The sequence below is a fragment of the Haliaeetus albicilla genome, chromosome 12, assembly GCF_947461875.1.
Source record: "Haliaeetus albicilla chromosome 12, bHalAlb1.1, whole genome shotgun sequence".
Taxonomy (NCBI): Eukaryota; Metazoa; Chordata; class Aves; order Accipitriformes; family Accipitridae; genus Haliaeetus; species Haliaeetus albicilla.
The window spans coordinates 35,302,779-35,327,413 of record NC_091494.1 but is presented as its reverse complement, the minus strand read 5'-3'; the positions used below and the strand labels follow the sequence as shown (position 1 = coordinate 35,327,413).

The window sequence follows — 24,635 nt, the reverse complement described above, 5'->3', positions numbered from 1 at the left end:
GCTGCACTGGGGAGCTCGAGCATCTCCCTCGCTTTCCCACTCCTGTGTCTGTGACCTGCTGGGTGTCCCCTGTGTGGCACCTGGGACCAGGCTCCCACCATGGGCTCGTGGCTTGTCACAATCTGCTCCTTGGTCCTTCTCCCCTATCCGCTCCGGGTGATGCCCAGCTTCAACTCTGTCCTTCCCAGCACGGAGCTGCTGGGATGGCGTGGGGACGGAACGGGACAGGGCGATGAAGCTCTGCCACTCCAACCCTGTCTACTGTCTTATTGCTCCAGTGGTTTTCTTTGGAGCATCCCCTGGGTTTTGGGGATAAGGTACCTAGCCTGGGCTTCTCGAAGCTCGGGGGTTCCAGGGGTATTTCTGGAGCAGGTGTGTTGGCTGTGCTGAGGTGCAGGCAAAGACTGGGGGAGGAGACCAAGAGGAAATGCTAGAATGGTGGTCTGGGATAGAGGTAGGGTGTTCGCGTGTAGCCAGGAGCTGCTCTGCTTCATTCCTTGGTTTTGCACAACTGAACAGCATTTTTTTGTTGTCATCATGAAAAATTCAACCCAACCCCTGCAGCTTTTCCAAAGTGAAAGTGGCATTTTTCCCTTCCAGAGGACACATTTGAAATCAAAGGATGGCCGCTCGCATATTTTTTGCACAAATATTACGGGCTGCATTCCTGCAGCTGGCAGCGCCGAGTGGCAGCAGCGGTGCTCTGTGCCACCAATGCCCTGCCCACTGGCAACTGCCCAGCTAAAGCCTTGGAGGTTGGCAGCTCACAGGGCAACAGGACGTCAATATCGAGCTGAGTTTTATGGCCTTTTATCTCAGCACTTGAAAAGACATGACAGCAGTTTATGCGTCCAAAGCCCAGGGCGTGCCCATCCATCCCTTGGTGACTGTTTCTTGACTTGTGATTAAAGGAGGATGAATTAGGTCTGTGCTTTGAGGCGACCTTGGAAGATGGGTGTGTGAGCTGAGCTGAGCAACCTGGTCCCCTGTACTCAATCTTTTCCTTGTGGCCTTTACTATGATGGAAGATGGGATTTGCCGAGTGCTCAGGGGATGTTTTTGCTGTGTTTTCCCTTGACGGGCTCAAAGGACTTCCCTACCCTTTCATCTCACCTCTAATTGGCATCTCCCCACGTCTCTGTAGCACTAGTCACTGTGGCTGGCAGGGCTTACTGGGGCGGAGCAAGGGAAAAGGGATTTTCCTGCCTCCAAAACCCACCCTTCTCAGTGGCGAGGGATACAGTGTTTGCCAGCATGTAGTGGCACAAGGACTTTTGCTGAAGAAGGTCATGGGCATGTCCAGGGACAAGGGTAACTGCTGGCCTGAGAGCCAGCTCTGGGGCTTGGCCGGGGGGACCCCCCAAGACAAACCTGTGAAGAGCCTCAGCTGGGGAGGGTCGGTGTTGCAGGGAGCTCTGCTCAGGGGCTGCAGGAGGGAAGCAAAGAGATTTCCTTGGTCAACTGGTACCTTTTATCCATAAGAAAACCAGCATATTGGCTACCAGGTCCGGACGAATGGCAAAGCTTCCCTGGGTTTCCCTGCAGAGATGCTGTCCTGAGATTTCTGTATTTCTCACGTTTCAGTTATTGGGCATTAATTACTGCGATAAATCCCTCTGAGCACAACTGACAAGATAAGTGAGATACCAATGTCTTGTCATCTGTTACCCGTGTATCCAGTGACCGTTATGGAGAACAAAGTGCAAACACCAAGGGACATGTCCTCTGGCATCGATGCTATGTTGGTTGGAGCTCTGTGCCGCAATGATTTCTGCGAGTGCTCAGCTTCATGCGTTCAGTGTATTTCCATTGGCTTCAGTAGCTGATGCAGGATCCAGAGGCCAAGCGTGATCCAGTGCTGCTGAGGCCAGAGCAGGTCTTTCCAAGGGTTTGCCTGGGCCCCAGGTCAGGCTGTTAGTAGCTAAGTCACCAAGTGACCAGTCTGTGTGCTGGATGTCCCCCTGGAAACCCAGACATCTTCATTGCACACAACAACTATTTCTATTTTCCTTCCCTGTTTTAAGTGGTTTTCACATTCTCTTCATTTTTTTAGAATCAGGGCTTGCACAGCAAGAAGCTATAAGACAATCCATTTGCATCGTATGTTTCACGCTTGCGTCTTCCAGAAAGGAGATGCTTTAAAATTGTCTTTATACCAAGTCTTTTGCCTTGACTGGTCTCACTTGCCCTGCTGGGGTGCCAGAGTCAGAGCCACCATCCAGCATGGCAGCCACAGAGCTCAAGTTCCAGCTTTGTCTCTTTTGTTTACCATGTCCAAATGCTGACTTCTGGATGGCACTGAGTTTTCTCAGTCACGTGTGGGTACAGGGAGAATGGCTTACTCTGTTTGGGATTTGGCCTCTGGATCCACACGAGGGGTTCCTGCTGCCCTGAACAGGACAGATTGGAGCTGCCAGACTCTCAAGACCACAGATTCATTCAGCAGCTCCAAAGCTCCAAGCCTGGCATTTCCCAAGGCCTCACCCTCTATTTATTGTTGGTTCGACCATCCTGGAAACTCTTAGTGCAATAGGAAATAGCTGAAGGGAGGGGTCTGTTTTGCTTTGGGGGAGAGGTGTAGACAGTTGCTTTGTTTTCCTCCTCTCTTTTTTTCCTTAACCTGCCAGGAAAAGCAAGGTCTTGACCTAGCTGGTTCTCGCATATGTGGACAGCGCTGGGCTCCAGCTGGGAGCAGCCTGGGCTCCGGCTGCCTGCACTGACCCCGCTGCCCCAGGGGACCCGGCAAGCTGGGCACCCCAACTCCAGAGCACAGGGGTGCTGTGGCATAGCAGCTGCCCTGCCCTGGCATTGCTGGGGACTTTGAGCCTTTCGCAGATGCCTGATCATAGGATGAGCCACTCCTGGTTTTGCTTTTGTGCCCTGCCCTGCTGAGATCAGAGATTGCTTCCAGGCATCGGATTGCCCTGGGTGGGCAAGGCTGTCCCTTGCTGGCAGGACTGGGCAGGGCCTCTGCAGGAGCTGCCCCGATCATCTCGGGGACCGTTTCCATCTCTCAGCTCTCCGCAACGTAGCGATCCATGTGTTTCAGGAGGAAGAGGATGGATGTGCTGCCACGGGCATGTGCCGGGCTGCTCCTCCTGTCCCTGCTCTGCACCACCGGCCTCTGCCAAAGGAGCAAAAGTGAGTGTATCTGTCTGCGGTATCCTCTTGGTGCTGCCCCATGGGGACTGTGCATGCCCCTCCTGGGCTCCAGAAATGTCGGTCCTCATGTGGATAAGACCTGTTGTGTGCCTTTCCTCCTGTTTTCTATCTCCCCAGCATTTGGGGCCCCTCTCTTGCTACCCCACTGCTGTTTTGTAGCCAGCTTCCACTAACCACCCAGGCAAAATCTCCACCAACTCCCCCAGGAATGGGCTCAGCCTTTCTCGTGCCCTCCCACAACTCACTCTGTTTCCTCCATTCCTGATGCCCTGGTCTTTCTCGGTAGATAACCGCTGTGTGCTGTCCCGGGCAAAGAGGTGCACCGAGTGCATCCGAGTGGATAAGGACTGTTCCTTCTGTACCGATGAGGTGAGACCTTGCTGGGGATCCTGGGGCTCCGCTTCCAATCCTGCTGTCAGAGGGATCCCACCACCCCCAGTGAAAGCTGGGAGAGTGACCTGAGAACAGGGTCAGCTTCTGGCTCCAGCTTCTCTCTGCAAAGAGCTGGTCTGGATGGGAAGCACAAAAATGTGGGGTTTCTTTGGTGCAGACAAATGGGGAGGAAGGGGAGTTTGGGGCAAATTTGCAGGAATACAGGGGTTTATCAGAAAATGTCACTGTGCCAGTTCTGAAACAGAGTGTGCAAGGGATGGAGGGAGAGTCTTATCCCAGACAGCCCAGTAACTCACTGGTGGTCACATTTCCCTGCTGCTGGGGGGCATTGGCTCTTCTGTGCGAGACTCGTCCCCATCTCTCTGCCCCACTCCTGCTCCCAAAGGCTTGCTAATGGTCTCAGAAGAGGACCTTGCTTCCTGACAAGTGCCTTTTCCCCTTGCACAGAGGATTTGCTGCTTTCTGGCTTGTAATGTTATTCTTGCCCCCTTGGCAGAGCTTTGAAGAGTCTCGCTGTGACTTGCGGGAGAACTTGCTGCGGTACGGCTGTGGGGAAGCCAGCATCGTGTACACCAGGGGCGAGATGCGGACCCAGCAGGTGGGTGCTGGGGAGACAGCCCTTGCTTGGCTGCTTCTGGGGGGTCCCACCTCCCCAGTGTCCTTCACGTCCTTCATCCTCCTCTAGAGTCTTCAGCAGGAAAAATACAAAGTCTAGGCCTCTGTTTGTGTAGGGTCTACTCAAAAGCAATGCTCTGCCTTTGCTAGCTGATGAACCTGTTGGCAACCAGCCCTGGTCGCTTAGGGCTGGGGTGGCTTTTCAGGCAAAACAGATGTAAGCAAAATGCCAAGGTCTGGAGGAGGTGCCCAGCTGGGCACATGTTGACTCGGGGGCAGCTGCCTTGGTCCCTGGCTGTACGTGAGGGAAGGGAGTGTGGTCATCCCTGCCTTTCCACTTCCCACGTATCTCCCTGCTCCTTGCCTGCTCCTCATTGCATCTGCACAGGAGATGGAGTCCATCCCCTTCACTTCGCTCTTTCTTCACAGAATTTCAGTATCAACACGGCCCTGCAGAGGACACAGGTGTCCCCCCAGGGCATGTTCATGCGGCTGCGAGCTGGGGAGGAGATGAGCTTCAACATGGATGTCTTCCAGCCCTTGGAGAGCCCTGTGGATCTCTACATCCTCATGGACTTCTCCTACTCTATGTCTGATGATCTGGACAACCTCAAAAGCATGGGCCAAAACCTAGGTGAGACAAGAGCTGGCAGAAGAGAGGAGCCAGCTCCTGTGCTGATGAAGGCAGGCAGCTCACTCCTGCCCACGGCTGCGAGTTCTCTGCCAGCACCAGAGAAAGGGATGCAACTGGCAAAGGGCTGAGAGGCATCTGCTTTAATTAGAGTTTCTTACTATTGCTGCTTTGTGGGGGGATGTCTTTCCTGGCCCTGCAATTTTCATCACGAGTGCTCTCTCCTTTCAGCCCAGCGTGGGGGCTGGTGCCCTGCAGAGTTGATCTGTGCAGTGGCTTTGGCATCTTGAATCTATAGGTGTGGTGTGTGCTATTGCAGAAGCTCCAGTCTTGGAGAGAGGCTACCAAAGGTGGCATAGGTTTCTACACCAAAAAAGGCAAGCCACAAGCCTAAAGAGCTGAAGAACTGATAGTTTGGGAATCTTATCTAAGACCTGACCAGCAGAGAAGATGCCCAGGAAAGGACTTCTTTCCCTGGAGCAGCAACCTCACAGATCTCTCTTTATTCATGTGTCCACTCCTCCCTCCCTTCCTCTTCTCCCAGCGGAGTTCCTGCAAGCCCTGACTTCCAATTACACCATCGGATTCGGCAAGTTTGTGGACAAAGTCTCATCCCCTCAGACAGACATGAGACCTGAGAAGTGAGTGAGGCCAGTGGTTCCCTGGGGTGGAAGCAGAGAGGGGAGGGCAGGTGCCTTCTGTTTCTACATGGCTTTCCTAATCCTCTCTGTCTGCAGTGCAAGAGCCTCCATCCATTTCTCCTTTCATTGCAAATGTCTTTTCTGGCCTCCCTGCCCTGTGCTCAGGGCTTGCTATAGCAGCATGCCAATATCAGCAGTGTCCTCCTCCGCCTCCATACCTTCCCCGCTCTGCCACGACAGATTTGCATGTCTTGTCTTCTCCTCCATCTCTGCCCTCATCCCTCCTACTGCTCCCACCCCTTCTGTCAGTGCCGATGGCTTGCTAACTCAACTTCATGCCTTCCCTTGAGGGACTCCCCACCCCCTGGGTACCCTCCCCATCCTTCCTCTCCTTGCACCCAGGCATCCCTTTGCTCCTGTCCCCTACAAAAACCCTGCTCCTCCCTTCTCTCCTAGGCTGCGCGAGCCCTGGAACAATGCCGACTCCCCCTTCTCCTTCAAGAACGTCATCCGCCTGACCAGCAACATCAACTACTTCAGCCAGGAGCTCAGGAAAGAGCGCATCTCTGGCAACCTGGATGCCCCTGAGGGTGGCTTTGATGCCATCCTGCAGACAGCTGTTTGCAAGGTGATGGTGGCCAGGGATGCAGGAGCCGTGTGGGCAGGGCTCTGTTTTTAATGAGTGGATCTTCATACTGGGTGATGAGCAAAAATGCAGCATGCTGGGCAGCTGATGAGACAGCCAGGGAGCCCAGGTTATACGTTCAGCTACAGTTGGTTCTTGCCCTCCCAGCCGCGTGCTCCTGGTGCCGAGTTGTTTTGCATTCCCAATTTTTCCTAGGTCTTAGACCATCTGTGTGTGTATCTCTGGTGTTTGATCCCCAGCACAGGAGCTGCTCGCTGGGCACCCTGCGTGTGCTCTTTGTTCTGTCCCCCTGCGTGCCTACGGTGGTGAAACTCTGCTCCCTGGAAAACAGCCCACTTGGGCTTGGCCGTTGGCTGAGGGATGAGCACAGCTCCAAACATGTCCAGAAAAGCATGGGCTTGCCCCCTGTACAAATATGTGCCTGGCACTGAGCTGCTGGGAAACATCCTGTGCATTGGGAGTGCAGATGGGGGAAGTGGAGACCTGCTGGCTTGGATTCCCAGAGCCACGTAGCTGGTTGCGTTTGCTGCCAAGTGGAGGTGGTGCCTTGCCCCTTGGGTTTTCCAGCTCCTGCCAGTGCTGGCCTGCCAATGGCTGTGCAGTGGTTTGGGGGGCACAGAGATAATGGTTCCTTCTCCCCTTCCCTGGCTGTAGGATAAGATTGGCTGGAGGAAGGACAGCACTCACCTGCTCGTGTTCTCCACCGAATCTGCCTTTCACTATGAAGCTGATGGTACCAACGTGCTGGCAGGGATCCTGGCGAGAAACGATGAGCAATGTCACCTAGACACCGATGGCACCTACGTGTATGACACCAAGCAGGATTATCCTTCGGTGCCCACCCTGGTGCGCCTGCTGGGCCAACACAACATCATCCCCATCTTTGCTGTCACCAACCACTCCTACAGCTACTATGAGGTGAGGAGACTATGGTGGTAATGCCATGTGGGCTTACCTTTCTTCCAGGACCATTGCTCCTCTGCCTGCAGCTTGGCTGTGAGGAGAAGGTGTTCTCCCATCTCTTGTCCCCAAGTGCTAAACCAACACCTTGATGCTTTGGGAGGGTGCTACAGTGTGTTGGGGGGCTGCTCTGGGTCATGGGACATCTCAGGTTGTATCATTGGGTGCAGGAATCTGGGGTCCTACAGATCTCCCCATGTTAGTGTCTGTTTCTTGTAAATCAGTGGGGACACAGAGCTGGAGAGTAATTTAGGTTGGAAGGGACCTTTGGAGGTCTCCGGTCCAAGTCCTGCTCCAAGCAGAGCCCAGTTCAGTGCCAGAGGAGCTTGCTCAAGGCTTGGCTCAGGGGGCTCTTTTCTCTCTGCAGAAGCTGCGCAAGTATTTCCCCATCTCTGAGATCGGGGTGCTCCAGGAGGACTCTTCCAACATTGTGGAGTTGCTCCGCACAGCCTTTGAGGTAACTGTACTCTCTGGGGCTTTGCTCTCACTCCCAGGGCAGGCAGAGAGGGTAGGCAGCTCCTGCTCAGGAGAGCAGGCAGGAGGCAGGATGCGGCCCCTCTGGGGCAGGCCATGGGGTGGTTGCAGGTGTACTGCTGAAAATCAACGTTGTGGTTATCTTTTGCCACCCAGCGCATCCGCTCCAAGATGGACATCCGGGCTGACTTCATCCCCAAAGCCATGAAGACAGAGTTCACCTCCTCGATGTATGAAAAGACAGAGTCTGGCTCCTTCCACATCACCCGTGGGGAAGTGGTAAGTCCTTGGATGGCCCTGGAGAGAATGTGCGTGTGAGGGGCCGAGCCCTCTGCTGCGTCCCTCCTTCCTTCTTCACCCAGGGTCGGCGCAGCTGAGCTGTGGTCCAGCAGAGCTGGCTCACCCCTGCGGCATGTCCCTTCCTTCCAGGGCAAGTTCAACGTGCGTGTGAAGGCACTTGAGTACATTGGTGGGCAGCACGTCTGCAGCCTCCCTGAGAAAGACCGGCAGGGAGTTATCCACGTGAAACCCACGTCCCTGAGTGACAGCCTCAAAGTCACAGCCTCTGTCATCTGTGACGTGTGTCCTTGTGAACAGGTATGTGGGGGTGCATGTTGCAGAGAGATGTCCTCCTCCTGGCCAGCCTGGGGTGGGAACGCATTGGCTGGCACTTGTGGGTCCCGCTCGACCCCTCACCGTTGTTCAGCAGAGGCTCAGCCCGGCCAAGGAGATCTTCATCACTGCCTGTACCAAGCTGGGCATGTTGTCCTATGGCAGAGCTCGGTCTTGTGGGCAAAACAGATCTGCCTTTCTGATTCCTGAAATGGTCTTGGGGGCAGCTGAGCCCATTCGGCAACACCTCGTCTCTCTTCTCTTACAGCAACAAGAGTTTAACTCACGCAAGTGCAGCTTCCACGGGGACTTTGTTTGTGGACAGTGCATCTGCCACACGGGCTGGTAAGGACTTTGTTCAGCTCCGTACGCCTCCCAGGGTTTGTGCTGGGTCTGGGGACCCACAGTGACACACACTTGTACCTTGGGCATCCTGCCTAGGACCCTGCTGTCCTGCTCTCTGCTCTTGCCTCTCTCAGCACCATCTCCTCCCCACCAGGCGAGGGGACACGTGCGACTGCTCCCCGGCATCGTCTCCCAACAACGAAGCCTGCATCCGCCCTGGGGATGTGGAGCCGTGCTCAGGCCGGGGCGAGTGCCTGTGCGGGAAGTGCCAGTGCTACTCCGAGGACCTGACACAGCGCTTCGACGGGGCGTTCTGCCAGTACGACGTCCTGCAGTGCCCACGCACCTCCGGCTTCCTCTGCAACGGTGAGAACAGCCCCGCCGCACCCAGCGTCCCCCAGCTGTGGGATGTGCTGTGCCCTGCTCTGTCCTGGTGGCACAGGCTGGGTGTCCCTGGGCTGGTGGCACTGGCACGGGGGTTTGAGTGACTGGTGGTGGGCTGCAGGGACTCTGTGCTTGCAAATGTGCAGGGAGGATGCTGTGGAATCTGTTTGCAGCCTCTTTGCAGCCCCAAAAAAGCAGGAGAGCTGCAGACAGGGCCAGGGGGGTGGCACAGCACTGGACCCTGGGTAATTCCTCTTCTTGTGTCACAGATCGAGGTCGCTGCTCCAAGGGCGCGTGTGTGTGCGAGAGCGGCTGGGAAGGGCCGGGCTGCGAGTGTCCCATGAGCAACGACACCTGCATCGACAGTCGAGGGGTAGGTCCTGCCCTGCCTGCACGAGGGACGACCAAACCAGGCAGGGCTGTTGCAAATTGACCCAATGCCCAAAGCTCAGGGCCACTGGGAGCTGGCACCTTGCTGATTCCCAGTGCTGCTGCGTGTCTACGATTGCTCTCAGATGCTGACCGTCACCTCTTCCCTCCCAGGGCATTTGCAACAACCATGGGAGGTGCGAATGCGGCAGATGCATCTGTGACAAGGCTTCACTGTACACCAGTTCCACCTGCGAAATCAGCTACTCCCTGGTGAGGCTCAGCCTGGTGTCCCTCTGGGTTTATCACTTCTCCTTCCCATGCAGAGCCTCCAGGGAAGGAAAGCAATGCAGAGATGAAGGCGTATCTCAGTCAGGAGCAAAATCCTGAGCCTAGTCTTGCCTGTCCTGCCTTCAGTGGCCAGGAAGGGTCTGGTATGGGAGCTGCTTTGCAGCCGCAGGCTTTCTTTGTCCTCCAGTTTACCAGGAGCAACTGTTGAATGTCTGTCTGTGTTTATCTGCCCACTGGTGAAGGGCAGAGGTTTGAGGCTCAGCTCCTGGCTTGTTCTGATTTGCCTCAAGACTGGAAAAAAACATTTCATGGTCTGGTGCCTCAGTTTCCCCATTGACAAACATGGGCTACTCCCACAGTGGGAGTGGAGAAAGCTGGCTTGGTTGTATTATGGAAAGGTCACCTAAAACCCTTGGAGAAGATCTAATCGCTGCCCAAATGCAGGCTGTTTCTATAAGAGATTTTGGAGCCGGCTGCGCTGGGCTCCTGGGCTTATAAATTCCTCGTTAGCTGCTTGTTCTCTGGGATTCCTCTTTTTGACCTTGCCCAGGAACTGGGGTGAGAATGCAGCATTGCCTCTCCAGCTCTGCCTTTCGGAGGTGACGTCATTCCTCGCTCCCTGTGGGCTGTCTCCTGACCATCCCACCTTCCTTCTCTGCTCAGGGCTTCCAGGCTGTGTGCGAGAGCATCCGAGACTGCGTTCGCTGCCAGGCCTGGGGAACAGGCAACAGGAAAGGGAACTGCAGCGCGTGTCACCTCCAGATCCAGATGGTGGAAGAGCTGAAGAAAGGTACCTGGAGAAGCAGAGCTGGGTGCAGACACGTGTGGTGTGTCTCCTGTGGGCCCTGCCCTGTGTGCGTGTGTGTGGGGCTGTTCCCCATGCTTTTCCATGTCCTGATGACTTTGCAACCGTGCCCTCTCTCTCTGCAGAGGAGGCCAGCGAGTACTGCTCGTTCCAGGATGAGGAGGACGATTGCACGTACCACTACACCCTGGAGGGAGACCCCACCGTCCTCCCCAACACCACCGTCCGTGTGCAGAAGAAAAAAGGTGAGCAGGGACCCAGCAGGAGGGGATATCCAGCCTGGGGTCTGGATCAGCAGTGCCCTCCTCCACAATGCCTCTGATCCCCGCTTTGTCCCTTTGCTGTGGCCCTGGGCAGGGCCAGCTGCACCTGCCCACCTTCCTGCATGACAGGGCTGGGTGACATTGTCTGTCACATGAATTGCAAGGAGTGGAGCGTAGCGTCCTCAGAGACCAACACCTTTAGAGATCAGTGCCTTTTCACTGCCGGCAAGGGCAGGGATTGATGCGAGGTGCTGAACAGCCCCTTGGGATGGCTGGATGTGAGCAGAGAGGTTGGATAGTTCTCCCTGAATGGCACTTTTTGTTGTGAGCACCAAGAGAGAAGTTTCCAAGCTTAACCGGGCTGCTCCATCCCTTAAAGAGCCTGTGGTCCAGCTTTTCCCCTCTGTCCCTGCCTCCCCACTCCCTCCCCGCACACCCCACGCAGGGGGCTGATCCCCACGAGTGACATTGCTGTTGCTTGCAGAGTGCCCACCGGGAAGCTTCCTCTGGCTCATCCCGCTGCTCATCTTCCTCATCCTGCTCCTGGGGCTGCTGCTGCTGCTCTGCTGGAAGTTCTGCGCCTGCTGCAAGGTGAGTGCCTCAGCCAGCTGCCCCAGCCTGGGGAGAGGACCAGATAAAGGCCAAAAACGTGACAAATTTTCGGAATCCACCCAGCCTCCATCATGGCCAGACTGGCACGGGCTGGGTCCCAGCTGTATCTAGCAACTCTGTTGTTGCTGACACGAGTTGTCGTGGGATTTCCCCCACTGAAGGGATATCTGGCTAAAATCAGCTTCCAGAGCCCCATCCACCCACTGCCCACCCATCCCTGCTGATGCGAATCCTCCCAGCTGGAGACAAGGGGATTTCTGCCCTTGGCCGCAAAGTGATTGTGTCTTTGGCCACTTGTTTTCTAGGCTTGCCTGGCCCTGCTTCCCTGCTGTGCACGAGGTACCAGCCCTTTGAACTAGGGGGGAGAGGGATCTGTGGGGTTCACTGCCTTCCTGGGTTGGGGGGGTCATGCTGTGATAAGCGTCCCTCCTCCTCCTCTCTGAGCTGGGGAGGTAGATCAGGGGAAAACTTCCTAGCAGAGAGCCTGAGCCAAGGAGCCCTTGAGCTGCTGCTCCACTGCTCCTCCCTGCCCCACACCCTGGTGTGCCGTACTGGGAATCCTGCTGCTGGCTATCCCCTCACCAGTGTCCCCTGTAATGTCCAGCTGCTGTGATGTGCTCTCCCCGCTTATGGACACCCCTTGCCCTCTCCACCCCACTCTGCTCCTGACATCCCAACACCCTTAGCATGGTGGAAGCCCTAAAGATTCCCCAGAACAAAGTCTCCGGTGTCGGGAAGTTGATGGCTGGCGTTGTCCCAGTCTGCCCAGACTCTGACCCTGCCCCTGGCTCTGCAGGTCGCACTGTTGGCTTCAAGGAGGACCACTACATGCTTCGCCACAGCCTCATGTCCTCTGACCACCTGGACACTCCCATGGTCCGCAGCGGGTCCCTCAAGGGCCGGGACACAGTCCGCTGGAAGATCAACAACAATGTTCACAAGCAGGGCTTCACCTCCCTCGCTGCTGCCAACCCCAAAGATCTCAGTGAGTGCCACATCTGAGGAACAGGGCGTAGAGGAGATGCTGTCGGTGCTGTAAAGGACACAAACCCTTGGTGGCGGCCCCCAGCTGCAGCTGCCGTGGCGTTACCTCCGAGCCCGATTGCAAGGGAGGTTGTTCCTTTATCTGCTTCCATTCTTGGGGAAGCTGAGCAGCACATTCCTGTGTCCAGGCCCGTAGCAGGACAGGTGGTAGCCTTGGAGACCTCCTGACAGCCTGGCTGTGTGGTGGATGTACGCTGCATGTGTCTTAGTCTCATTAGCTCAGCCTTGATTTCACTGCCTCATCAGTCCAGAGCCACCATTGGACAGTTTCCTTTGCCGGATCTGGCAGAGAGCTTCCCAGTTAGCCTTCCAGTTCTCAGAGGGTTTTCTCTGCTGGCGCTATGGGGTTTGGGTGCTAGCAATACAGGATCTGGACAACAAGCATCATGCGTGTCCCCATGCTTCCAACTTTTGGCTGGGTTATTTCTCTGACCAGGAAGGAAGGAGTTTAACTTGGGAATTTTTCTTTCCAGTTCCCTATGGGCTGTCTCTGAGGCTGCCCCGGCTTTTCACGCAGAACCTGGTGAAGCCGGACACCCGGGAGTGCGAGCAGCTGCGCAAGGAAGTGGAGGAGAACGTACGAGCCTGGGCATGAGGGGGCTTGGGGTGTGGGACTGGGGGACAGCCACGCTCAGGGGGTGTCTGCAGTGTGCTGGGGAAGGGGGAGTGCTCCTTCCCTATGAACACAGACAGGTCTTGAAAGGAAGAAGCAATTTCTCCTCTTTCTGAGAAAGCACAAATTTTAAGAACACACTTGTGAGAATTAGCAGAACATCAGATTTGGGGTTTGCTTCGGGGCACGTGGTCTGAAGATTTTGTTCGGCTTCAGTTTGCAGCATCTTGCCGTGTTCTGGGGAGAAACTGTAGTGGGCTCTGCCTGGTGTGGCAGGGCGAGGGGGGGACCCAGGGGTGGCCAGATGGCTCTCGTGTTTGCTGGCAGCAGCATCTGGTCGCTGAACACATCCCTGTTCAGCAAAGGATATGTTGTGAAAGTCCCTCTTGCTCCTTGCAGCTGAATGACGTTTTCAAGCACATCCCCGGCTGCCACAAGCTCCAGCAAACCAAGTTCAGGTGAGTCACTGGGGGAGACACCTCCTGCAGGGCAGGGTTCCCCCAGGGCCCTGATGATGAGGGAGCGGACCAGAGGGCTGGGGTGTGAAATGTGGGATGCCCTGAGGGAGCATGGTCTGTGAGACATCCCTGGCACAAGCCTGATGCAGTGCTTCACCCACCCAGGGCTGCAAAGCAGAGCCGACCCAGTTGTGCAGGTGATCTCAGCCGCATCTGGCTTTGGACCTGAGACTCTGTCTACAGACAGGGACAAATCCTGGTCGCATGGTGCTCAACAGGAAAATTCCCATTGACTTCAAAAGTTTCAGCCCTGTGCAAAGTTATGAGTGCCTGGGGCAGAATAGAGGAGTCTGGGGATGCCGGCGCTGGGCAGGGAGTGTTATCCCCTCCCCACGGCTCTGACCCGGTGTGATCTCCCCCATGGGCATGTTCCTTATTGCATTGGGAAACCCAGGACTGGAGGCAGCAGGCAGGCAGGAGGGAACATGTGATGGGGCCACGGGCTCTACAGGATGGGTTGGCACCTGCAGGGCAGCTGCCGCAGCTCAGACCTGCACAGGGCTATGATTCACGCGGAACTTTATCTCCCCAAATGCGTTAGTCACTCTGATTCAGGTTTTGGTTTTCCCCCCCCCCCAGGTTACAGCCCAATTCTGGGAAAAGGTAAGAGGAACTTGCAGCCCTCACTTGTGCTGCTTCTCCCTCTTTGTACACAAATGTGTGGGGTGACTGAATGCCCCACGCACTCACTAGCTGCTATGTAAGATGAGCAACCCTGGCCTCAGCTCTTACCCAGCTTTCTCTTCCCCCCGGTCACAGGCAGGACCACACCATTGTGGACACAGTGCTTACCGCCCCTCGCTCAGCCAAGCCAGAGATCATCAAAGTGATGGAAAAGCATGTTTCCCACGAGGCTTTCAATGACCTGAAGGTTTCACCGGGTTATTACACTGTGACCTCAGACCAAGGTAGGGAGCAGAGCCCAGCACTGCCTCCTGGCTGGGCAGGGGGGGGGGCCATTTCCCACCCCTCACCATTGCCCCTTCCCCCAGATGCTCATGGGATGGTGGAGTTCCAAGAGGCTGTGGAGCTGGTGGATGTCCGTGTCCCGCTCTTCATCAGGGAGGACGATGATGATGAGAAGCAGCTGCAGGTGGAGGCTATTGATGTCCCCACCGGCATCGCAGAGATTGGACGCAGGCTTGTCAACATCACCATCATCAAAGAACAAGGTGAAGGGCTGCGACCATGGCACGAGATGAAGGGCGTTTGTGTTTGAGTGTCCCATGTCCAGATGGACCCATGTGGTTTCTAAGGAAGGTGCAGGCTGCGTATCTGAGCTCACCCAGATCACAGACTAGAGACTTGCTTGGTGACTCCTGTCTTAAGTCACCGGGGTCTAAACTAGAGCATCTTTTAAAGCATCCAAAGGAGGGTCATCATCCCTGGTGGCAGAGACCCAAACATCTGACCATCACAAGTTTAGATGCTACCAATTCCATGGCAGATCCAGGGTTGACTATATGCCTCTGCTGCTCCAGTTCATAGGCCGCTGGAGTGAAATAAAACCTCTTTGCTGTTATGCTGTGCTCGGGGCAGGTGAATGTCCCCAGCAGTTTGCCTCTGCTTCCCACCTGGTTGTTTTGAGCAGGGAGCACAAGTCAGGAGTGGTAACGTCTCCAGCCCATGCAGTAATGTTTCATACACAGTTCACACCCATGGCTGATAGGAACTCTGGAGGACACCTGTGTATTTGTGATGTGATCCTTCACGTATTTGCTCTACACATTCCTTCTCTCCTGCCCCTTCCAGCCAGCAGCCTCATCACCTTCTTGCAGCCAGCCTATTCCCACAGCCGCTTTGATAAGTTGGCCAAGATCCCTGTCATCCGGGAGATCATAGACAACGGGAAATCCCAAGTCACCTACAGGACCCGGGATCTCACCGCCAAGAATGGCAGGGTAAGGGTGGTGTTCCTGGCCTTGGCAGGCAGGAACGAGTGGGCACAGAGGGCTGGGAAGGAACCGAACCTGGGGCTGCAGAAGAGCAGCTGATCAGGCTCAAACGGGATGTGGCTGGGAGAGGGGAGACCCAAGGCTTATTAGCACAAGGGCAGACATTCCCCTCCATCCCTTCCTCCCTGTGCCTCAGGGATCTGAGAGGTTGCCTGTACCTGAGGCAGAGGGTACCAGCTGCCCCCTGAGCTGTGGGCACTGGGAGGCAAGTGGGCATTCACTGGGAGACAAGGGGAAGCTCTCTGGGAGCCTTCTCATGGATGCTGCAGGCTATCATCTCGCACCTCTTCCTTCTCCTCCAGGACTACATCTTCACAGAGGGTGACCTGGTCTTCCAGCCTGGGGAGACCCGAAAGGAGGTGCAGGTCCCCTTGCTGGAGCTGACTGAAATAGATGCCCTCCTACACAACTGCCAGCTCAAGCAGTTCGCCATCGACCTCCTCCATCCCAAGTACGGTGCCAAGATTGGCCGATACCCCCAGACCACGGTGACCATCGCCGACCCAGGTAGGGGCTGGCAGCCAGGCGGTGGGGAATGGTAGCAGGGGGTGTGGGACCCCCACACCGGACCAGCCCACCCCGAGGTGATGTACAGCGCTCCAGCCCTGCTACTCACCCAAAAAGCGACAATGAGGAGGGTCCTCCAGCTCCGACTGGTAGATTTGGGCCTCCCTCTAGAGGCATTAGTGGGTATAGACAGTGGGTGGGAAGAAGATGGCTAATCTACCTCGCAAAAGGAAATACAGTGGATTTTTCATTCCTTTTCTTTGGGGATTTGGATAAAAAGCTATAAAAATAGGGGCAATGTGGGACTTGCCATGAGCTGTGCTTGGTGGTTCCTGTGGCTGGACAAGCAAAACTCTATGGGTTGTCATCAAGTGGGTCGATAATGTAAAGGTATTTATCACAGTACTGGTCATGATTACTGGGGGTACCAGAAAGTCCTTTGTCACTGGACCAACCAGAACCACTTCAGGGGCAGGCACTGGATCTGGAGAGGCTCCAGAGAGCTCTCAGCTGCACTTGGTGGGTTTCCAGCAGAAGAAACTGGGTGACTTGAGAAGGCTCTGCCCCTCTCCATCTTCTCTCATGGCTGCACAGGGCAACTGATCAAGCTGTTGAAGCATTGTTAAATACATTCTGACAGAGCTAAAGATTTTCAGAGGCACGAAGGTGGTCTCTTCATTTCTTCCTACCTGGGCAACTTGTGAGAAGCAGCTGGAGGTGCAGGACTTGGGGAGTCTGAGCCTGACTCTCATGCCAGCTTGTTGTGTGGCTTTGGGGGATGTCATCACCAAGCACCTCAGTTTCACTTCTGTACCGTGCTGGATAGAGGCACGCTTCCTTCTTTTCCTTCCATGCGGGGGACTAACACTGATGTGACCTTTCTTCCTCATGTCTGCAGAGGTGGTGGATGGTGTCCCCTCGATGGCTGGTCTGAGCCAGGTCTCCCAGTCCCCCAAAGGCCGCCTGAGTGCACCGCTTAATCCCAATGCCCATGCTCTCAGCTCCAGGGAAATCCGCTTCAGCTGGTTTCCTCCACCTGGAAAACCTCTGGGGTACAAGGTAAGGGGTGAGTGGATCCTGGGGGAGGGTGTGGGTCCCATCCTGCAGGTGTTTCACAGAGTCATTTGTGCTGAAGGGATGGGGAGAAGACACCCAAATGAGGGAGAAAGCTCACCCCTTCTGGCCCCCTCCATCCTTAAGGGACTGTTGCTGGGTGGATGTGGGATTTGCAGGAGATTCCTGGTGGGTTCATCTCCCTTTCCATCACTTATCATGAAATGCCCAGACTGTTCTGGCCTCCCATTTCAGAGGAATGGCACAACACCCTGGCTTTCCCAGAGAAGATTTAATAAGAGATGGGGAATTTCTCACCCATTATGGTGAGGATCTGAGGGAATCATGGCTTGCTCTTGCTTTGCCAGGTGAAATACTGGATCCAAGGGGACCCCGAGTCAGAAGCCCGTCTCATTGATGTCAAAGCACCATCAGCAGAGCTGAGTAACCTCTACCCCTTCTGCGACTATGAGATGCAAGTCTGCGCCTACAACGCCATGGGTGAAGGGGCTTACTCTGACATCATCCACTGCCGCACGCTTGAGGCCGGTGAGCGACTCTGCACTTTGCTTCCCACCATGTGGGAACAAGTTGGTGCCTGTGCACCCGGCATGGGGTCAGTGCTCCAGCCTGGAGTTTCTGCTGGTCTTGGGGACAAGCACTGAGTGGCTCCCACTGCAACCCAGCTGTGATCCGGGGAGCTCTGGGCATCTGTGTGCGCTGGCTCCCAACTTGCGGTAACCTGGACCCTTTCCTTTTGTGTTTCCAGTGCCCAGCGAGCCTGGCCGCTTGGCTTTCAATGTTGTGTCTTCCACTGTGACGCAGCTGAGCTGGGCTGAGCCTGCAGAAACCAATGGGGAGATCACAGCTTACGAAGTCAGTTATGGACTCGTCAATGAGGAAAATGGTAAGAGCTCATTTTCTGAATGGAGCAGTCCAGCCAGGCTGAGGGGCTAAAGTACACTTTCCACAAGTGGGGCTGGTCCCAAACAGCAGCAGAACCAGAATGGCTCCAAGCATGTTTCCTATGAAAACTGGGATCTGGAGGGGTCACTACTTGATGGAAGGAGTACAGAAAAATCACCACTCAGGACTTAATTCTGCAAAGCCTGGAGGCTCTCGGTTCCCATTCACTTCCATAGTGTTTTGTGTTGGTTTTCCTCTTAAAAACTTAGTTCATTGGTCTAAACCTAGGGCTAGGGTGCCAGGAAGATGCCATTTGGTGGCACACCAGCAACAGGAGACCTCTGCTGTAGGTTGACTTCAGCATTCAGTTTGGGAATTTCCCTGAGATGTCCTGCTTGTCATGAGCAGCCCAAATAGCTGCTGCACCTTGTCCCAGAGCCAGGCTGTGCCCTGACAGCAAACCTCAGCAAGCCTGTTGGCCAAGTGTGGGGTGCTGTGGGGTCCTCTGTGTCTCGTGACCTTGTGGGTGACAGGCATACCCATATTTGCAGCACCCATTGGCCCAATGAAGAAGGTGCTTGTTGAAGACCCAAAGAAGCGCATGGTGCTGATAGAAAACCTGCGGGAGTCCCAGCCCTATCGCTACATGGTGAAGGCCAGAAATGGTGCTGGCTGGGGACCTGAGAGAGAAGCCACCATCAACCTCGCTACGCAGCCCAAGCGCCCCATGTCCAGTGAGTTACTGCCCTGCCTGGGTGGGGAGCAGGGGGGCAGGAGCAGTGCTGGGGTGTGCTCCCCATCACCCCAGCTGCTTCTCCACAACCTGTTTGCTCTGCTACACCAGCCAACCTGGTGAATGCTGAAGGCCATCCTGAGCATGGGAGGCCTGTGTGGTTTTGAGCTGTTTGTCGAATGGCACTTTCCACCTCTCCTCCAGTCCCCATCATCCCTGATGTCCCCATCATTGATGCAGAGGGAGGTGAGGACTATGACAGCTACCTGATGTACAGCGCAGATGTGCTTCGCTCTCCAGCTGGCAGCAAGCATCCCAGTGTCTCTGATGATTCAGGTACGTTGCTCTGAGTTTTGCAAAGGTCATTTTTAACATTCATTTTCCTTAACAGCTTTCAGCAATTGAGCTTCACTACTCCTCTCCTCCTCACGGAGATGGGGAGATCCAAGTCACAGAGATGGTGGAGATCAGCCTTTCCAAAGCATGGTAGCAGCATCCATGGGAACACTTGACTAGCCACAGTGTAAATAAGACCAGTGCCTCTTTGTTTTAGCCATGAGGCAAAGAGAAATCTCAGCGTGGGGTGGGAGAGGAGCTTTTCATGGTCCTCCCTGCTCATCTTCCCTTCCTATTGCCATTTGGCTGGACCACAAGAGTTACTGTCAGCAAACAAGCACTGGCAAGGCACAGACCTCTGAGTCCCCTGGATGCTCAGGGTCTTGGCCAAGCCAACAGGATGGAACTCAGCAAGTGCTGGGAAGGCACTGGCCTCTCTTCCTCCATCACTTCACTCTCTGAATGAGGCTGGCTCCCTTGTCTTGTACTGGGACAACAAGGGGAAGACGGGCCGTAAGTGAAATGATGAGGCTTGTCAATAGGATCTGGAGGGTCTTTGCTGGGGTGGTTCTCCAGAGCCTGGGATCCAGGAGCGAGTCCCTGGTCCTTTCAGAGAGCAAGGTAATGGGAACACCAAGAGTCCGACCATCCTGAGCGCACATCAAGGAGTGAGGAAACCTCTCCTGAGCAGAGGACAATTGTCGCAGACTCTTCATGACAGGGACAGGCATGTGGTGGGACTTTGACTCTCACCTTTTGTCATGATGGCCACAGGGCTGGAAAACAGCCCTGGGGTTGAGGAACCCCCGTGCATGTCACGTTCCCACCATCCTCCATCTACCAGTCACACAATGGTTGCACCGCCTGAACTCATCAGCCAACACTTGGCGAGACGGGCTGTGAATGGGTGTCATTCCCACTGGCGCCTGCCCCTTCCCCTCCCCAGCAAGCAGCACGAAGGTGGTGGGTAGCCCACTCTGTCCCCTGCAGATCATGCCAACACCAGTGCTTGCATTGTCCCAAAAGGCTCCAGGTGGAAATATGTGCAGTTGCTGGGAGAAGACTTGGATCTTCGCCGCATCACCTGGAGGCTCCCACCTGAAACCATTCCCCGCCTCTCTGGCAGCAGCCGCTTCTCCTCGGACACCGAGGGTCTCCTCCACGAGGAGGACAGCGACGTGGCTACTGGCAGCCTGAGGAGGAGCGGGACGCCCCGGCCCCAAGCAGGTGAAGGACGGCTTCATTACGGCACTGAGTGTCCTGTCTCGTCCTGCTCTGGGCCAAGGGGCCGGCAGCTGGGGTCTGCCCCAGCACGTGTCTCCTTCCTCCCCTTGTGTGCCCATCCTCGTGTTGGCGTGATGCACTGTTCACATGCTGTAGTCTGCTTCAAAACCTTGTCCTGGTGTGTCTGCTCACAAGAGTGTCAAGGTAACCCCCATCTCGGCATGGACTTGGGAGCCTGCTAGCAAGTTGCTTCTACAAAAGGCTGGACCTTCAAGGGAGGAGCAAACTCAGATGATACCTGCTAAGTGCCACCTCCAAGGGCAGCTTCTCACCTTAATTAAGTGCCCTAAGCTTCTGGGGCAGATCTGCTGGACTGTTAAACAGAAATCACTCTCTCATGGGTAGCTGCTCTCTCCTGGCCTGGTGGGAAGGGATGGGGGTTTGTCAAGGACCAGAACAACGGAGCAGAATTTGCTTTTCAGATCCAGCTGAGATGGGATCCAGAGTGAGATTTGGAGAAACTGCCTCCATAAAGGGCTGTTTTCCTTCTTCCGCCTTCTTTTTTAATCTGAAATTATAAACCTCTGCTTGCGTCTAAGGAGAGATGTGAGACAACGTGGCGAGAACCACAAGGCAGTGCCCCAGCGAGGCCGAGGTCTGGAGTTACCTTGGGCACCATGGGTGTCTCTGGTGCTGGGTGTAGAGCAAAGTCTCCATTTACCTGTTTGTTTCCACATCATCACGTTGGGTGGTTGTGGCTTGTTCTAGATGTAGCGCTCCAGAACAACCTTCCAGAGTGGCTGAAGCTGGAATGCAGCCAAGGCAGGGTGCACCATGATGCCTCCTGCTTCCTCCCCATGGAAACTGGAGCAGCAGCCCTGTCCACAGCCACATTCCTCACGGTGTGCCCTCTTTTACAGAGCACTTGCTGAACGGCCGAGTGGACTTCTCCTTCCCTGGCAGTGGCAGCGGCACGCTGACCAGGACAACGAACGCCAGCTACCACCAGCTGACCTCACACATGCAGCAGGAGCACAGGGTGTTGGGGAGTTCCTCGCTGACAAGAGACTACTCCACAATGCTGATGGGGCACGGTGAGTACTGTGGTGATGGGACCTGTCCTTCCCTTCCACCTCTGTGACTGTCTTCAGACCCATGCCCTGCGAGTCCTGTTGGGGTGAGGACCGTGTTCACAGCTAAGGGAGCCTGCGAACCAGAGATCTGGAAGGTCACGTCCTCATCACTGACATGTAGGTGCTTTGCTAAGGCCACCCTGCTCCCAGACCAGTTTGGAAAGGGTTCCCATCCCTCACGTGCCAGAGTACTCAGGAAAGGGAGCTACATCCTTATCCTCACACCATAAAGCACTCCAGGAAAAGCATGTGTCTCTTCTTCTTACTCTATCTAGCAGCATGGTTGCCTTTCAGTTCCACATGTGTACATCAGCTGGCACTGACAGCAGGTTGTTAAAAGTCTTTTCAAAGAGACTTAAAAAGTCATCTCTGCAGGAGCCAGCACCTAGGCTGAACCCGCTCTGAAGTCTCCAATGGTGTTTCTTTCTTTCTCTTGCACCACTTTTGTAGATTACCCGGGGAGACTCCTCCCTCCCATCCATGAAGATGCTGGGAGGACAATCCCACGGCCTCGGGATGTGGGTTTCAGGAGCAGGGCAAAGGTGAAGGGTTACTACCCCAGCACTGGCTTTCGGGACTCTATAATCATGACTGATGGGTCTGCAGGGATTTGCAAGTATATAGGTACAGCTTTGTCCGGTGTCTCCTCTCAGCCATGCATCCCATAACAGCCAAGCCACCGGCCATCCATGAGCTGTTGCCACCCACTGCTCACCCCAAACCTTCTCTCCATGGCTTGCTGTGTGCCGCACTGATCTTCCTCCTGACCTGGCCTGTGCCTCCATCACATCACCTTTCCATTTGCAGGTGACTTCAGCTGTGTTTCAACCCACCTGGGCTGATTAACACCCACCACCACTATCACCATGCTCTAACGAGCTGATCAGCTCATTGTCCCTGTCCTTTTCATTCCTAACAAGCTTGTTGTTCTCAGTTTTACCCCACAGGCCTTTGGAGGACTCTGGGGGAGAACGTGTGCTCCATACGAGATGTCTCTCTGCAAGCTCCTTGGCCAAAGCCCATGTCAATGAGGGGCTTCAGACCCTGAGTGTCACCTGGGAGGCTGCTGTGCTTGCCATGAGCTTTGTGTCCCAGTGGGCTGAGTTGGGAGGGAGCCAGAGCCGCCAGTCCTGGTCCCAGCTGCCCCCATTCCCTTGAACAGTCCCTGGAGATGTTGGGCTGCTTTAGCTATAGACTAGGGCCAGTCTTAACTAAGCTACATCTGAAGATGTCTGTGAAGCTTCTGGCAGACTGGACAGGGTGCTTCAGGGTGAACGAGGAGGGCTATACGCTGCACCCAAGCCCGTGCTCTGGTCTCTCTACCACAGGGGCATGAAGCTTACCTTGACTTGTCCCACCCGAGGTTGGCACTCCAAGGCCATGGGCTGTAGGTGTGCAGAGCCAGCCATCCCCCCTCATGATGGGCCAGCTTGCAGAGATGACATCTCTCCACGTTCTCCCCAGACCATCAGGACCATCCCATGCTTGCGTGTGCCACTCCCTCCTCTCCCCCAGCCCCCTTAGCCCCCCGGCCCGCAAATCTCCACCCTGATGTTCCCTTTTTGCCTTAGACTCCAGGCTGCCACTGGGCGTCCCTGACACCCCCACACGCCTGGTGTTCTCCGCCCTGGGACCCACCTCCCTGAAGGTGAGCTGGCAGGAGCCGCACTGCGAGAAGGAGGTGCAGGGCTACAGCGTGCAGTACCAGCTCCTCAATGGAGGTCAGTGAACAGGTGGCCAGTGCCCACCAGGCAACTGGTGGTGGGAGTTCCTGGTGGTAGAGATTCTGGTCTGGGTCTTCTCCTAGGCAACTGGTTCAGGGTGACCCTGCTTGAGCGGAGGGGGTTGGATCAGATGACCTCTAGAGGTCCCTTCCAACCACGAGCGTTCTGGGATTCAGGGGCTGGCCCCAACTCTGCTTTTTCTATACATGCCTTGAGGAAATGTCTCGGCTACCCCACAGCTCTCATTCCCCATTTCTACTGGGGGGACAATTCCTGGGGTTGCTTGTGGAGTCACCCCTACTCCAAAAAATGTTGGCCTCATTCTCCATCATCCCCAACATCTTAGTTGAAGGTTTTTTCGTCACATTGGACTTGGAGGAAAGATTGGAATGAAAATCTCTTATTTTTACATGAAACTTGGGGCAGTGTTAGTGAAAATTATTCTCTTTGGCTGAAAATCTTTGAGTTTTCAAGAAGCTGTTGTTTGTCCCAAGCCTTTTTTGGAACAACATCTCGTCCTGCACTACCAGTTGTTGGTGGCAAGGTGTGATGGATGTGGCCGGGGAGGGGCCCTGGATGATTTTTCCAAGCAATTCATTTGAGATAGAGTTTAGGCAAAAGCCATGCCTCTGTCTTTGTGCCTGCAACATGGTACTGATGTTCCCCTTCCCTGTGTGTCCCAGGAGAAGTGCACCGACTCACCATCCCTAACCCCAGCCAGAATTCGGTGGTGGTAGAGGACCTGCTACCCAACCACTCCTACATCTTCAAGGTGAAGGCCCAGAGTGAGGAAGGCTGGGGTCCTGAGAGGGAAGGAGTCATCACCATAGAGTCCCAGGTGGACCCGCAGAGCCCACTCAACCCTGTACCAGGTGAGGTGGATGGGGGACAGGAGAAGGGTGGCACTGATGTCTCTGCTGCTGTCTACAGTGCTGGCCTTGCTTTTTTCTCTCCCCTTACCACATCCTGAGCTCTTCTTTCCTTCCTTTCATTTAGAAATAGAACCTTCTTCCCCATGTACTCACCTTCCACTAGCTGTCTAGATAGCTGAGGCCTTCCATCTTGTTTCATAAATGCTGTGTGCAGATCCGTCCCAGGCTCCTTCTCACCACCTTCTGTGATACTGACCTCTCACTCGTACCCCTGCAGGTTCACCCTTCACGCTGAGCACGCCCAGTGCTCCTGGACCACTGGTTTTCACTGCCCTCAGCCCTGACTCCCTGCAGCTCAGCTGGGAGAGACCCCGCAAGCCCAATGGGTCCATCTTGGGCTACATGGTCACCTGTGAGATGCTGCATGGAGGAGGTATGGTATCAGGCTGTAGAAGCCCAGTTTCCCATGTAGAGCACAAGATCTCTCCAGCAAAGGCAGCAACTTGCTGCATTTTTGCTGGGACCAGCAACAAAGCTGTCTGCTTATATCGGTGCAGACAAAGTGGGGACATGAGGCTGATTCCAGGCCTGGGAGCTGCTGGACCCTGACGCCTTGTGTCATTGCATGGTCTGGTGTAACAAATGTGGTTGGAAGAGGAAGGACCTGGAGCTTATTACAGCCCAAGCCCAGTGGAGGTTGTTGAGGATCACCACTGTACTAAAATAGGGTTGTCTTAACCCTTAGTAGAACTGAGTGCAATCATAGAGTCTGTGGGTGGCATAAAGCTTAGGGAAAGGCAAGACAGCAGCCAGA

The 24,635-nt window shown here is 55.1% G+C and overlaps 1 protein-coding gene across 5 annotated transcripts in view; it reads left to right on the top strand.

Moving 5' to 3' along the window:
* Positions 1–24,635, top strand: part of ITGB4 (integrin subunit beta 4) — a 29,671-nt gene that overhangs the window by 1,111 nt on the left and 3,925 nt on the right. The window contains exons 2-38 of one of the 5 annotated variants that reach the window (XM_069799051.1): positions 3,050–3,141; positions 3,449–3,531; positions 4,052–4,153; positions 4,600–4,804; positions 5,346–5,442; positions 5,899–6,070; positions 6,743–7,006; positions 7,416–7,505; positions 7,679–7,801; positions 7,952–8,119; positions 8,403–8,479; positions 8,634–8,845; positions 9,133–9,236; positions 9,407–9,505; positions 10,187–10,313; positions 10,454–10,573; positions 11,076–11,182; positions 11,509–11,542; positions 12,000–12,188; positions 12,721–12,824; positions 13,260–13,318; positions 13,958–13,981; positions 14,138–14,286; positions 14,371–14,550; positions 15,131–15,279; positions 15,636–15,840; positions 16,739–16,899; positions 17,262–17,442; positions 17,663–17,800; positions 18,351–18,533; positions 18,737–18,868; positions 19,895–20,095; positions 21,013–21,186; positions 21,676–21,849; positions 22,797–22,946; positions 23,633–23,821; positions 24,099–24,254. In XM_069799051.1, the coding sequence (XP_069655152.1) occupies positions 3,050–3,141; positions 3,449–3,531; positions 4,052–4,153; positions 4,600–4,804; positions 5,346–5,442; positions 5,899–6,070; positions 6,743–7,006; positions 7,416–7,505; positions 7,679–7,801; positions 7,952–8,119; positions 8,403–8,479; positions 8,634–8,845; positions 9,133–9,236; positions 9,407–9,505; positions 10,187–10,313; positions 10,454–10,573; positions 11,076–11,182; positions 11,509–11,542; positions 12,000–12,188; positions 12,721–12,824; positions 13,260–13,318; positions 13,958–13,981; positions 14,138–14,286; positions 14,371–14,550; positions 15,131–15,279; positions 15,636–15,840; positions 16,739–16,899; positions 17,262–17,442; positions 17,663–17,800; positions 18,351–18,533; positions 18,737–18,868; positions 19,895–20,095; positions 21,013–21,186; positions 21,676–21,849; positions 22,797–22,946; positions 23,633–23,821; positions 24,099–24,254 (5,174 nt within the window). Of the gene's footprint in view, positions 1–3,038; positions 3,142–3,448; positions 3,532–4,051; positions 4,154–4,599; positions 4,805–5,345; positions 5,443–5,898; positions 6,071–6,742; positions 7,007–7,415; positions 7,506–7,678; positions 7,802–7,951; positions 8,120–8,402; positions 8,480–8,633; positions 8,846–9,132; positions 9,237–9,406; positions 9,506–10,186; positions 10,314–10,453; positions 10,574–11,075; positions 11,183–11,508; positions 11,543–11,999; positions 12,189–12,720; positions 12,825–13,259; positions 13,319–13,957; positions 13,982–14,137; positions 14,287–14,370; positions 14,551–15,130; positions 15,280–15,635; positions 15,841–16,738; positions 16,900–17,261; positions 17,443–17,662; positions 17,801–18,350; positions 18,534–18,736; positions 18,869–19,894; positions 20,096–21,012; positions 21,187–21,675; positions 21,850–22,796; positions 22,947–23,632; positions 23,822–24,098; positions 24,255–24,635 lie in introns of those variants that run through there. The other 4 variants (XM_069799050.1, XM_069799052.1, XM_069799053.1 and 1 more) reach the window with 4 other exon arrangements.